Consider the following 15,283-nt stretch of genomic DNA (forward strand, 5'->3'; position numbering starts at 1 on the left):
TTTTTTGGGGGGTTTTCATGCTTCATTCATTGTGTTGGGGTTGGGTGTAGGTCGGCGCGCTCTCGGGTTGTGCTTGTTTGTTTCCTTTGCCGTCTCTCACAGCAGGGTGTCTGCATGTCTAGGAAAGCACAGGGAAAATGAGGACATCAATTTAAGTGTCACAGAAATGTTTGTTCCTGGAACATCCGTCCAAAAGGAATCGGGGTTTCTTTTTTTCTGTTGATCTTTTCTTCAGGGAATATCTCATTGCCTTGACATCTTTATCCCAATTACCTGCCAGTGGGATCCATTTTCTGCAGCATTTTTATTTTGTATTCCTCTTCTTCTTTGTTGGCATCACAATGGTGTAATTAAGTAATTTGGCATTACATGTATGCCTTAAGGCTAGCTATTTTAGTAATTATTTAAAAAAGAAGTGCACAGTCTCTGCTGCTATTGTGTTAAAACAACCAAAACAAAACAACCTCTATCCTTTCTTTTGGGTGTTACATTTTAATGTTTAAAGCTATAGGGGATCACGTACAGTACATTGAAAAGGAGGTTTCACTTTTTATTTTTAGGTTCCTATACCTAGCTGAAATGTGATAATCAGATTATAGTTAGTTTTGACTCAAAACCCACTTCAAAGCACTCCAAATCCCATTTTACAAACTAGATGTAATGGCTTTGACACAGAGGAACCTTGGAATAACGCAAGCCTCCAAAAAAGAAATGTTTGGCTGAAAAAAACCTTACCAAACCCTGCTGACTTGGAAAACGTGATTGGTAACTTCCTTTAAAGGTCACCTATTGTGCAAAATCCACTTTTTCATGTCTTATACTATATACATAAACATGTGTCCCCTCCCCTCTGTGTAAAGAATTTCTGATTTTTTTTTGGAAAAAATAGTTGCTCTCCTTTTGCCCTGAGCCATTTACATAAAAACCTGTCTGAAAATGAGCTGATCAGATTTTGGCCACTTGTTTTTCTAGGTTTTGCAACCATTAGCCAATAACCAACCAATGTAACCCCCCCCCCACACCTTATCACCTGAATCTCCTAAAGCACCATTGTGTTATTCTTAACCAAATATCTCTCAGAGGGGCGTGGGGAGTGGCTCCTTATTTTCATCTAAAGTAAGAATCAGCACTTTTGAAACAGGGCTGAAACAGAGGGGATTATGGGATGCTTCAATGATCTGTTTGGTATTTGGAGCCAAACACTTCAGAGACATGTTTTGTATATATCTGAGACCTATTATATATTAATGAAAAAGAGTATAATAGGGGACCTTTAATGAAATATTTGGAGCTGTTTTGTCCTATTTTCCCTCGTGGACTGCATTTGAAGACACCCAGTTCCACTCCAGCATTTGTAACCTGCTTTCAACCTCATTAAACTGTACTGTATCTGAAGTTTTCCTTTCTTGTTAGCTTTCCCATTAATGAAGGGGTAATCAGTGGTGAGATGCCCTTTAGGACTGAATACCAGACACACATTTTAACAAATAAAAATAAATCACACCCCCGTATGGGTCAGCAGAGAGCGGTTTCCATGTCTAGCTGTACAACATCAGCCATTTATTTCCAATATTTCACACCTTCCTCCCGTCTCTTACCTCCCCCCTGCCGTCTCTCTTCACCTCCCCCCTCGCGGCTTCCCCCCTCATTCCCCTATGGTTGCTCCTCAGCAAAAGAAGCCGTCTGTGCAGCGGTAATGGCAGAGAGTCAGTATAATGACAGAGACAGTTTTATAATGGCACAGACAGTGTATAATGATGGGGAAAGTGTGTGTTACCATTATACTGTAGCTAACGAGGGTTTGCTGGGGCATTAACTATGCATAAACCTCACACCCTGAACTCACACATAACACACACACACACACTGAACCACACTCATGTAGGCACACACACACACACACCCACACACACACACACACACACACACACACACACACACACACATACAGGCGCACACATAAGCGATTTCAAAGATCACGGAACGGTGAAATTGTCAGCAGAGCCACCACAGGTGCTGTGTTAGACATGAATTAATCATGAAAGAGACCTGTGATGTTTTACTACACTCGTTGCTATTTTGATTGACAGCATTGCTTGGAGAGAATTTATGCGGCACAAAGTCTGAGAAGTGTGTCGGGGTCAACTAGAGTTCAGGCAGCGAGCAGACAAATCCCCAGTGCTGAATTTACAGTGGCAGAAGCACAGCATCCCCCTAGTTTCCTGTTCGGGAGGCTTACTCGAACAATGACACGGGCTGGTAACTTTAAATTCATTGGAAGTGCTTAGAAAGACATTTTGAAGTATTATTTCAAGATATTCTATTGCACTTGGCTTTGTTTAAGGCAGATGTCATTGAAAACGCAGCAGCAGTACAGTCACAGACAGAGCATCAGCTTAGATATGGCCTCAAAAGCTCAAAATCACAGGCAGAACAAGTATAATTTAAATAAAGAAATTGGGTCAACAATAACAGCAAGGACACAAGAGCCACGTCCAAGAGGAAAAAAGTTAGCTGGAAAAAGTTTATAAATAGGCAGAGGTAATCAAGTAACAGAAAGAATGGCACATTTTGTCAGGAAGGCAGTATAGGACATGTCAGAGCACTGCTGCAGGACAGGTCAACTATGGAAGATAATGTGCAGGTAATGTGGTATCATGGGAAAATAATGACCTGCAGGAAATACAACTTTAGAAAATAACATTTTATTGACCTTAATAAGATAACTCCCTGTATTTTTACTTCTGGATTAACATAACAACATTTACTTATATTAAGATGTAAGCTGCCTTCTTGGGATACGATTGGCTTACCCTGATTTAGGGCAAAGAGGACAGCTTTTAGAAAAACTAGGGGAAGGTATCAGTTATCAAAGAGTGGTTAAATTGCATACAGCTGTTACCTCATTGGTTGCAGTTTAAAAGAGCAGCGACAACCAAGGTCAAAATTGAAAGAATGAAAACGTTCACAATATGAACTTAAGCTTGGCACAAAGACCTATCAAATGTACGGACCTCTTGCGCACGAAATAAGTACAAAAAGTATTTGTTTACAATAATTATACAAAACAACAATGGGGGTTTTGCAATGTGTGACTATTTCTTGACCAGTTGCAGTGATTTACTGGAGTCCACTGTTTGCACGGCAACCTCATTTATTTTTGTTAAACTAACCTGCTGCTGGGGGAAGCTTCATATTTACTGTGCTGAGAAGGTTGCATCTACATTCTTATCTAATGCTTGTTAAGAAGGCAAATTAATTTGTAACCGTTGGGTTACAAATTTATTTATGATTTAAGTAAATGGTTGCATTTACTTAAATCATACATGAATCATTTAGGATGTAATTTGGGTAGTACTTTTTCATATTCCTAATTATGGATACATTAGATGGTACTGTAGCTGACTATCAGGCTCCAGACGGTTGTCCATACCGCTGCTCTGATTCCTGATGCTATAGAGATGTTGTTCACCTTGTACACACTGGGAAAGATGATAGCAGATAGGTGATGTGTGAAAACAGCTGAAAGAAATATCTTGTTTGAATCCTTAAAGAACACAGAACATGTAATAAGCAATGAATTTATACAGCAGTGTGAGTTTTAAACATTATGACTATCATAATTAAGGTAGGCATAAATGAGTTGGCGGAAAAAAAAGATTCTCACATTACTGGCACGGGGCGAATAATTTGAGATAATGATCACAGCAATTTATCCTTTATTTCATATTTGTTACGAGTGTTAAGGCAGCTAGTTACTCAATCAGTCAAAGGAGTTTTGGAAATCTGTGATGTTCGGGATAATTACATTCTGCACTCATCTCTGCAATACACAATTCTTGCCTAAAAGTTTTCTCAGAAAAGCCTCGACAAATCCTTATCTTTCTCAGCCAAGCACTGGAATAATGAAATCAAAAGCTCCTCTGTGTAAAACTACTTGCCTCGACATCAGAGACTGCAGCAGGCGTCACTGCTGCTTAGCGATGAATATCTGGATATATTGTGCGACAGCACGCTGGGTCAAGATGAAGTTTTCACATTTAAATTGAATCCTCTTAAGTTTTCTTATTTTGTTGTGCTTTTAATTAAAGCTGAACAAGGCAAGATTCTTCTTTAGAAATACACCTTTCAAAATCACAAAGGAGCTGAAACAAGAGAAGACTCTCTCTTCTCTGCCAACAGAAGCTCACAAATCAAAACTCCAGATATAAGGTGTCCCCTAAACAGCAGCAAGAGACTGGGACTCAGCTTTGGATATTTTTGCCTCTTTCAATCCTTTGAAATCCTGAGCAATATATAGAACCATGATTTGTGCAATTTACTGACCTCTGATGACGAAAATACATCTCTTTCAAATAGTGTGTCCCCTCTATAATTGAAACACACAGAAAGAAAGTGCGTCCTGTGTCCCATTTATGTCAATAACATAATTTTATTTTTACTGAAATACATATCGGACCAACTTAACTGCATGGGAAGTGTACATTAAAATATGCAAATAAATGAGAGTTTAGATGCCCCAGCTAACAGTATCTCTTTCTATTATAGGAAACAACACATCGCCTTATTGTGGGTTAAAACAGTAGAATACCACCATAGGACCCAAGGGTATGGAAAAATGGCTGTTAGATTTCCAAAACTGCTGTTGATGCAGTCTAGGTTCCTTCTTATTCCCTCTCTGCCTCCTCATCAAAAGGTGTGGGTTATGGGGGTGTGGGTGGAGGCCAACACTCCTCTACACCTGAATCCAGTTTCAAACTGCAATAGTTCCCCACAGACTCTGCTCACTAAATCACTTTACAGCGTCAAATCCTTGAATGATTTGATAAAATCCATCTCAATATTATAAACACATTCCATCACCCCTGGAACACAAAAGAATATATAATGTAATATAATAAGAAGCCGTAAAATGTGTTTACTGCCCTCTCACTGTGTTTTTAATATTATAACATAAAGCACAGAGGGGCTGTGGAGAAACGCTGCATCAACACATTGACATATCATCACTTCATAAAGTTGATAAAGTTGATAAATGATAAATGTGTTAGCAGTTGCTAACATTGAAGTTGCACATCCATTTGATTGAAAGAAACATCAGCATTTATTTGGATCTGTGGAAACATCTTGTTGTATGCTTCGCTATGTTCACCAGCTATTTGCTACATTTGTCTGCTTGCCGATAAGCAGGTATTAACATTCTTTAAACCAGAGATTTTGTTTTTAGCTTAAAGGTCACCTATTATGCAAAATGCTCTTTTTTATGTCTTTTATACATAAATATGTGTCCCCGGTGTGTAAGGATACTCACAAAGTGTCTGAAAATACAACACTCTCTCTTTACCTCCTTAACTACATCTCTAAAATCGGGGGTACAACAGAGCTGATCCAGATTTGCTGCGGTCATGACGACATTACTAAAATATGGGCTGGCTTTAGGTTGAACTCCTGGCAACATTCCGCCCACAGCCCAACCGCTATCAGAAACGTCGCTGTATTGGAAACAATGCGCAACATGTTTGGAAGTAACATGGTCTGTGTTTACATTAGCAAGCATCGCTAACATTCAGAGCTAACGCTGTACTGGAGAGGATATGTGTAAAAAAGCCAGATATAAAAGGTACTCACCTTGTGGTAAACCCACAAGAGAGAAAGTGTTTGAGCTCCATACTGTTTCAGAAATAATCCTTGATGTGCTTTGGAACATAATATGGCGTTTAATCATGGCAGCGTTTAGCTGAGTTTCTGCCGTAGAGTAGACACTCTTCTCTTAATAGAGCTCACTGCTTGCATGGGGAAAGGGGCGTGGCCAGCAGCAGCTCGCTTACATTTAAAGCTACGGACCCAGAATCAGCATTTTTGTAACAGGACTGAAATACCAGAGGCATGGCTAATTGGGTGATCTGTTTGGTATTTTGAGCAAAGCACTTCAGAGACATGTTTTGTATAGATATGGCCCTATAATATATTGTTAAAATATAGCATAATAGGTGAGCTTTAAACAGCTTCCCTCTGCGTCTGAAAATGCTACTCATGATAAAACCCAGAAACAATGTGCATATCGACTTTTAATCCTCAGTGGGTTTGTCTCTTTGCCCCCTCCCCCCCTCATTGTGTTCCAGGTGATAAATGCCATCGAGCAGGACTTCAGGCTGCCAGCGCCCATGGACTGTCCCGTAGTGCTGCACCAGCTGATGTTGGACTGCTGGCAGAAAGACAGGAACTCGCGACCAAAGTTCCCCGATCTCGTCAGCATGTTGGACAAAATGATACGCAATCCTGCATCCCTCAAAACCGGCACTAATAACATCCCTCCTGCGTGAGAAGAGATTAATAATACTGTATTATTTACATACACAATTATACTCTTCCTTTTTTCTAATGGCTCCTTGCCTTTTTGTTTGTACCCACTGCCTTCAGACCTTCCCATCATCCCTTGTTAGACCGCGGGGCTCCAGACCTGAGCAGCGTGAGCTCCGTGGAGGATTGGCTGGCTGCGTTGAAGATGACCCAGTACAGAGACTCCTTCCTGGGCTCCGGCTTCACATCTTTGCCACTCGTCACAGATATCACAGCCGAGTAAGTCCACTTATTTTACTGCCTCTCTGATTTTGAGTGTCTGCCTTTCCAGCACGTCTCACGCTGTTCACCTGCCAAGTCTGTCTTGTTAGTCAGACAACTGGCAGGGCAGCTGGTTGGCTGGCTGCTGGTCCATGTGTACGCCTGTCTGTCTCTCTGAACAATCTCTCAGAATCATCTAATTTCCTCTTATTTTGAATGTGATATAAAATACCTAGTGCAACACCAGAAAGACCATACTGTATATCTTGATAAACTGTCATAAAATATGCCGTAACAATAAGCAGCCTCGTCAGGGCCACCCCTCCCTATAGGCCAATCACGCAGGCTGCATGGGGCCCCGCCTTGCGCAGGGGGCCCCGCCCAGAGGGCCTCAGCTGCTGTGCACAGTTCTCCACGCATCCCCCGCGAGAGTGAGAGGTGACAAGGGGAGCACGTCTGTAACCCGACACCGTTGTAATGAATCGACATCTGACCAATCACGGCTTTGATACGGCCACTAGTGCAGGTGAAAAGATGTCGGTGAAAAGACAGTTTCAGTCCGGCGCAAAAAACAAAACATGAAGAAACTAGAGCATCACTCGAAGGTGGGTTATTGTATGAGTCAAATGTACAACTTGCGAATGTTGTATAAGTCAAATTGCCAATTGCCATCTTAAAACATCAGCTGCAATTCATGACATGAAGACGGTCTCTGCAGCATATAGGCTAATGGAGATGCAGTTATTTCCAGCATTCTTTATTTATCATTCATTCAAGTATGTTATGCCTTTGATCTGCTAATGTACAGGAGGAAGAGTGATAAACTGTCTGTCTAGTTGGCTTACATAACAGTTAAAGTTTACAGCCTAAAAAACATGGAGCATTTTTTCCCCTTTTATTCATTTTTATGTCAATTTGCACATTTCATGGTGACGCTCAGCCTCTCCCCTTAACTCCTAACAGTCATCATCATGGTGACACTCAGCCTCTCCCCTTAACTCCTAATAGTCATCATCATGGTGACGCTCAGCCTGTCCCCTTAACTCCTAACAGTCATCATCATGTCAACCACAACACAGAGAAATACTGATAGAAATGTGTGTGTGTTGTTGATACATTGCTGACAGAGGGAACTAGAATACAGATTTAAGAAATATCAGTTTTTGAGCATGTCATAAGCATGTTTTGTCTTGACTATATTACAGCTATATTATAATAAAATAATATAGTATTTATATTATTGAATTGATTATTATTATTAGTAGAAGTAGTTTATTTGCATTCATTATATTTTAATCTTTTTGAGGCTAGTATTTGGCAGGAAATGCAGACGTAAATTCACCTGTAAACGCATACTGAACGACATACATGCACATTTACCATTTACCTCACTGTATAAAAAAGTAACTGTGTTGATAATAATAATAATAATAAACAGGAATTATATTTGCAAAGTAGCCTACTTTGTTTCCAAAACATTTTTTTTCACTCGGTTGGGGGGGGCTCATCTCACAATGTCGCTTGGGGCCCCAAGTTGGCATGGGGCGGCCCTGAGCCTCGTCCTCAAGGATGATGTTTAAGACATTGTTTTTTAAGCTATTGCAGATATTTCTCACACCTGGCAAACCTGGTGTTTTCCCCTCTTTTTTCCTGGAATGTGTTAAAAGTAAGAAAATGTAATCCGCTTTTCTCTTCCTGTACCATGTGCCATTTAAAGAAAAACGGGTAGTTTTACTATAATAAAGTATAATTTACTGTAGGTATGCATTTTGTTTGCTTTTTCAACTGTGTGTCCATTGTGGCTTTTCATGCCTAAACAAGCCTGCACAGGAGGCAAATTAGCATCCCTCCTGCTGTCTGAGAGCTGAGATGTGTCTCCCGCCCCAGCCTTTATCTGTGACCGAGGCTCCAGTCTCAGACCTGGAGTCTGTCCCTGTGCGCTGCACTGCGGGTCAAACACAGAGAATGGGTTTCCCCACAGGGATTAATTAAGTATGCTTTCACATAGTATCAGTGCATACAGTATTGGCTGTATGCCAGTGGACTGTATTTTAAACACTTTCAATGGATAAATCACAGATTTAAGCAACACAATGACATTTTCTTTTTTTCTTTTTTTTAACCTTCATATAACTGCAGGGAACTGAACTTTGTCAGACACATTCTGGCTAATTTTAGATCCTATGAAGAGTCATAAAGTGAATATTTCCTTTTTTATTGTTGATTTTTTTACATAGCATTGCATTGTCTCTAAACGTTTCCTCACCCGGTTTGTTTTGGAGATCAGTGGACAATGTATGTTGACCATTTGGCCCCTGGTGAAAACCTCCTGAACCAGGATCACGATGTAATCATATCCAAGAAAATCTGACTGCAATGACTAACTCCAATGATCAGAAATGCCACCAAAATATAGTTGGATTAAGGGCCCCCCAGTGTCAGAAAATTAAATGTAGTTCATTTAAAAAGCAGCCAAGTTGATATGATGATGATGATGGTGATGATGATGATGATGATAATGAGACGTCATCTGTTCCTCTGTCTGTGTTTCTGCAGAGATCTTCAGAGGATCGGAGTGGCTCTAGCTGGACACCAGAAGAAGATCCTGACCAGTGTTCAGTCGATGAGGCACAACATCGATGACCAGTCTCCTACGGAATCTGTGTAACCACAGAGGAGTGATACAGTACGAAATATTTGACGAGTGTACAGTCTGAGCGAGCAGGCTGTCATCTCTTCACACGTCTGTTTTACCCTCATTCACTTTTGTTCACCACTCCTGGATATAAACCACTCTACATGTTTTTAAATCACTGTGGCTGTTTTTGTGGCCTCATGACTACGAGTCGACGGACAGACCCATTTCACACCTTTTAGTAAACTGACAAAGACTAAATGCAAGAGGGAAAAACAAAGCAGAAAATAGTGTCTGGACTCACTGTAATGGGTACAATCCCAACTGACCATCCCTTTTCATCACAAATCTCTGTGGAGGATCAGTTTTTACCAGCTTGACTGGTTGATTCAAGGATCAATGATTAGAGGACTATGAATCTCACAAACATGCTACTGTGAAGAGAAAACTGACATTGATATACAGAAACACAAACTGGCCTAAAAGCCTGAGAAAGAGTCTTTTGAAACAGTGTTTCCGGAGAGCCCTCACAGACGGTCTTATCTCCATAACGTTTCGTTGAGACTGCTTCAGTGTGTTGGTGAAAATTGCTACAATTTGAATCCAGGCGAGAGACAAAAGTTAAATGGGACTTTTTGAATCTATCTTCATATTGAAGAGTCTGTACATATTATGATATGGGATTTGTATTTCCCATTTGCTCATTATTTCACTTTCTCTACAGCATCAAACAATTAATTGTGTTTCGGTGTTTTGTGAGCTCTCTATGATTATCTTCCTCTGCCTGACTCATCACTGGAACAAACTTTAAAGTTGACTGCAGACAAAAGAAAATGGAAAAAATAGGTTTCATGGTGCTGTGTTTGACTCCTTTTTATGCAGCAAAAGAAAGAAGATAAACCCTTTCACAGAGAGAGCTTGAAAAGCTTGGCCTACTTAAAATACTTAATTCAGAGGTTACTCATTATGGATGATGTTTTACAATCAGCGCACATGCCCTCTGAGTAAAGGCAATTATAGACCAGGAAACCAAAATCAGATAAAGAAATATGAAACCAGAGCAGTGTTATACGTCCGTTTCCTATCTGGGAAGCAACTTGAGAGTGTGGGAGAAGAGGAAAGCAGCTTAGGAGACTGTGGATATTGAGTCATTACCAGCTGCTGAGGAGCACCTGTTGAGAAGAAACAGCAGTGGCCAGATTATCCTGAAAGGCTGAAAAAGTATTCCCATCCAATGTTCTTGTGATTTGGCTGCAAACACTTAAGCCGACTGCCAGTCAGGCATTAATACAACACAAGAACAAACCAGAAATCCAATGCTCATGTACTGTTCACGCGTGAAACAAATCTAATTTCTGTCAAAGATGGTATGGCCGCCGTCCAGATGGTAATCGCTCGACAGCAGGCAGGCAGGGGCCTTTGTTTCAACTCCTTTTTTCATTCTCTGGCTGCTGAACACGTCCCATGTTGTTAGATTCTGTTGTGACAGCAACATTTCCTCCAGATTGACATCAGTGATTAATATTGTTGTGTCAGATTGCAGATGAAATGAAATGAAGTGACCTATTCACGTCTGTGGACGGCAACCTTTACGCAACACTCGTTCACACGCAACAATGATTGATTTTTTTCAGACATGTCAGAGAAGGGGAACTAACAGGAAAAGATAGTAAAATGCTGGAAGGGTCAAGAAGGGAATCAGAGGCTTGTTTGTCATGATTCTGTGCGGAAATGCGAGGTTTGATGCACCGGTCCTGACACACTGTAATATCAAGAATGCCTAATCTGTTTTATCTGAACGCTGAGCAGATTACCAGCTGTAACAGAAAGCCTTCAGCCCAAACCTCTAGTCATGGGTTTGCTCCCACATCCCGAGGATTACCAGTCTGCAGCACTGATTGGATGTTGTATTTTGAGTTGTCATCCCCTTAGAGCCGTGCACACAAAATAAGTGACAGTATTAAGTTGTTTCCATTCAACTCGTTTCACCGCTAACATGTCCTACAGCACTATGTTTGGAGCAGCCCTCACTCTGTTTATTTAGGAGCATTGTGACATTGAGAGGTCTATGACTATTTGAAACTTCCAAAAATGTGCCACTTTTTTTGGGCTACCCAAAATTGCATTTGTTGCCCGGCAACTAGAGCTTATTGAACATTTTATGAGGAAATATTGAGATCAACTGGGAGGGTGTCAGTGGTTCAGAGGCATAATGGTTGTAAATAAATGTCTGAGCAGAAACAGTGGCAGCGCTGGATCGGGGGTTTAACAGAGAGCAAGATGATAAGTGTGCCCAAATCCTCATATTGAACGCCATCTAAAAAATATGTCATGCAGAAGAAATGAAAGCAATCATCCCAGACAGGCTTATACAAGTATTATGTTGCATTTAGCTAAGTGTGATTAATCTATCCTTTGCTCTATGTTCCTCTATTTACCAAGGTTAGATGTGAGCTTTCAGAGGGTTACCTGACCCTGTGTCAGTGTTTGAGAATGATCTACAGTTGGCTTTGTATTTATACCATGACATGTCTTGGTTTGAGCACAGAGAGGATAACTCAGGAAACGGATGTGAGGTTTTCTTTTACATTGCTGCATAAAATGCGATAATTGATTGGTAAATCTTGCACTATATACTAAGATTAATACGAGATTAAGTGCTTTATAAGCGCTCCTGAGATAAATTGTTTTTTGATGTTATTTTTCTGAAGTGCTTATTAAAAGTGAAATCCACCCTAAATCCAACCCATAAAAGAAAGGAGCATATAACGTAATGCTTTAAAAGTGTTCTGTTTGTGAAAGTAAATAAGATGTTACACAAAAAACATTGAGATACGCTTTGAGGCAATGAATAATAGCAAGATTTCAGAGGCTTCCTGATAATATCATTGCAGAATGCCTCCGCACGTCTCCTAGTTCACGGCTAAATTACATTTTTAATCCTTTTTATTAAAAGTGGAGAGTTTGACATCAAGCTTTTCAAGTGCTTCTCTTTTTGTATGGAGAGTTTTTAGTTAGAAAGATCACCAAGCTTCTAATGAAACTCCATCCTTGACATTTTTGCAACTATTTGTTATTCATTACTATTTTACGCACATATATTGTGCTTTTTCACTGTAGACCATTATTAGATTTAAAAATAGTTCTCAGACATCAGCTGTGTGCCATCCTATGCTACATTACAAAGTAAATCACACTGTTTACACTTTACACTGGGAAAGTATGTCCAAAAATATGATTATTTAGTTAACTGAATTTGCATCTGTGCATGTATTCAGTGTTCAGCACCAAGGCATATCGTTTGTCTCTTTTAGGTATCACAAAAACTATATATCCTTCTAAGACTCAGGACATCTGTTAGATTTGATTTCCCAGTGTTCTTCATTACTTTTATCTAGTTTATCGCAGCATTCTTGGTACATTATCACCATCTGTGATTACAGTAGTGTGAAACCATTTCAAATCATGGATGCATGTTCCTACAGTATGCATGTGAGCTTGCAAAAAGATGAATGAAGAATAACCTTTAATTTGATAAATATTGTTACCCCAATTACAGTTTACCTTGTGTTAAACCAACAAATATCCACTCCTGAATAACTCATATTTATGAATGCGAGTGAAACAAGCGTTCTAACTCATCTCCAGAGTTGTTTTTAGACCGCCTTGAATCCTTTTTTGATGCAATAGCACATGGATTCTTGAGATAGGGTAGCTAACAAATCCACCCAAGATAAAGTATCCCTGTGTTTATTAGAATAAGGAATGGGACTTTTATGCACAAAGAGGCACCCAAAACAGCTCCTCTTGCTTCACATCCCCATACAGCACTGTTTTGAGCTACTGTCATGATTAAAGGTGGATATCCCCTATAAAAGAAAAGATAGAAATATGCCTCTATTTTGACATAACATAATCATAATCTTGTGGATTTAGTGTTACAGGAACCTTTGTGGAAACTTGCTGCTCTGAAAAAAGTTAGCATGTATCCGTGTCCACAGTCTCAAATTCAGGTTTGCTGTTCCACTCAATGGGGACGACAGTTGAATAGTGGTACAAATGGCAGCAGACAAAAGCCCTTGCTCTCTGTTACTGAGGGACTGACACCCAAACCTGACATTTACTGCAGATGTGTAAGATAGAGAAATCCATTCAGAATCCACTGCATCTGTGGTGGGCGTATAACAACATGATGTTACATTGTCTCTGGCCAATTAACCACGGAATGGGATAAAAGTAACAATATTCGACAAAATAGGCAGAGAAATGCGAGGTGTGTCACCACCTCTAAGTGCTTTAGGGTGGATTCATCTTTTAAAGGCATTTCTTTTTCTGGAGGCTTCTCTCCTCTCCTGTTGCTCTGGTGTAATAGATATGGTAGGTGAGGCTGGAGATGAGAGGGAAAGAGTGAAAGGGAATATGGAATAGATGGGGCCAGAGGAGAAATATTACAGAAGGAAAAGGAGGGGGTGAAGCAGAGCTCGACACTGGTGTTTGAATAAAAATGAGGCTGGGTGTGGAGAGATTACTCTTTCTTTTTTTGTCTCCCTCTCTCCCTGCTCTACCCAGCCGTCCTCTTTCTTCTGCTAAAGCCTCTCTGTACAACTCACTCTGCTTCCACTCTGTATCTCCACTGACTAACAGCTCACTTTTCTTCTTAGATGCATGTTTTCTCAAAAACATTTTGACTTGCATCTCCTGATGATGTACATTAAATCACACAAACCCTTCAGTGTGGTTTCAAGGAGAGCATTTATCCCAAAACTGTGAACGTCAAGGTCTTCTTTACCCACAAATGGCAGATGTATTGTGTTCTTCATGTGTTAGGTCATTCACAGTGTTTGATCAAATAACTAAAACAGTCTGGCTAAAGACACATGCAGAAAAAAGTGTTTTTCTACTTTTATTGAATTTTAATTTATTTAGTTTCCTATTGCTTGCCATTGTTTTCAGTATGTGTGTAATGTATTGGTTTCTCTTGAAAAAAGAACAGCTCAGTAATCAGCTGTAGTCTGCCTTTCTCTGTTTACCTGAAACTGTTATAGGTGTTACTGCTTTTATTATTGGAGCAGCCCACTGTAATGTACTATAATGCTGTAATATACCGTGAGTATGCGTGCATCTGTGTGTGTGCTCGCTGGTGTGAGTGTGTGTGTGTGTAATATAATGTGCGTGTGCTCCTCCGTGTACAGTACAATGTTTGTATATCGTGCGTGTGTGAGTTTGTAGCTGTTAACTTCCTGAGTCTTACATTTACAATGCACTGTTTGTCAATAAAGAAGACAAAGCAATCAAGCTGATCATCTTTGGTAATAAATGAACAAGCAGATGATCTGAAGATGGGCGAAAGAGATGAAGGAACTGACATAATCTGACTGGCAGCACCTCTAAAGCTCAGCAATTCCTATTTTTATAATAATACAAACATCAACACATTACAAGTCTTTATTGTGTACATATTATAAGAAAATAGTGTTATTAGTGAGCTTTAGAGATGCTGCAAAGTTATTGTGTGGACTTTAAATTACTCCAGTGTAACATGGACATAGAGTGAATGTTTTGGCAACGGAAGGTAAGCCTTGTTTGTTTTTTTAAACATCTTTTAATTTGGTGTAATAAAAAAATGGTAGATTTTGCAACTAACCTTTTTATTTTACACATACAACAGTGTGGTCCATTGGAGTCTACTCGGGACATGGCAGATAAGGTAGGATGTATTGTTAATTCATTCTAAAAATAATAATGAGGCTTCTCAAAATTCTCAATACTCAATGTTCACTACCGGAAGGCAACATTGAAACACCTGACACACTGTACGATAAATTCCTCAGAAGATTACGGAAGGCAATTGCATTCTGAAAAGTAATAACAGTAACTCCATAATGAGGTTCACTTTCATGCCGGCAGATTTGACTGATAATTTATGTATAAATGGGAAAGTCCGTCACATAATAGGACGACTTTAAATGACACATTACAGTTCCCCTAAGCGTTGAGGACCAATATGGACCCCAGGAAGACTAGGGGTGTTTCTCAATGTCGAGTACGCTTGCTTGATAGCACATGTCTTCCGAGTCACTTGCTTCA

At 39.9% G+C, this 15,283-nt stretch overlaps 1 protein-coding gene across 1 annotated transcript in view; it reads left to right on the forward strand.

Moving 5' to 3' along the window:
• The window catches only part of LOC117542447 (ephrin type-B receptor 1-like), a 104,339-nt gene extending 89,848 nt beyond the window's left edge, over positions 1 to 14,491 (forward strand). The window contains exons 18-20 of the mRNA XM_034210137.1: positions 6,123 to 6,319; positions 6,421 to 6,579; positions 9,118 to 14,491. Coding sequence (XP_034066028.1) covers positions 6,123 to 6,319; positions 6,421 to 6,579; positions 9,118 to 9,229 — 468 coding nt within the window. The 3' untranslated portion in view covers positions 9,230 to 14,491. The remainder of the gene's footprint in view (positions 1 to 6,122; positions 6,320 to 6,420; positions 6,580 to 9,117) is intronic.
• Positions 14,492 to 15,283: the final 792 nt, after the last annotated feature.

Source organism: Gymnodraco acuticeps, unplaced genomic scaffold (genome assembly GCF_902827175.1).
Source record: "Gymnodraco acuticeps unplaced genomic scaffold, fGymAcu1.1, whole genome shotgun sequence".
NCBI classification, from domain to species: Eukaryota; Metazoa; Chordata; class Actinopteri; order Perciformes; family Bathydraconidae; genus Gymnodraco; species Gymnodraco acuticeps.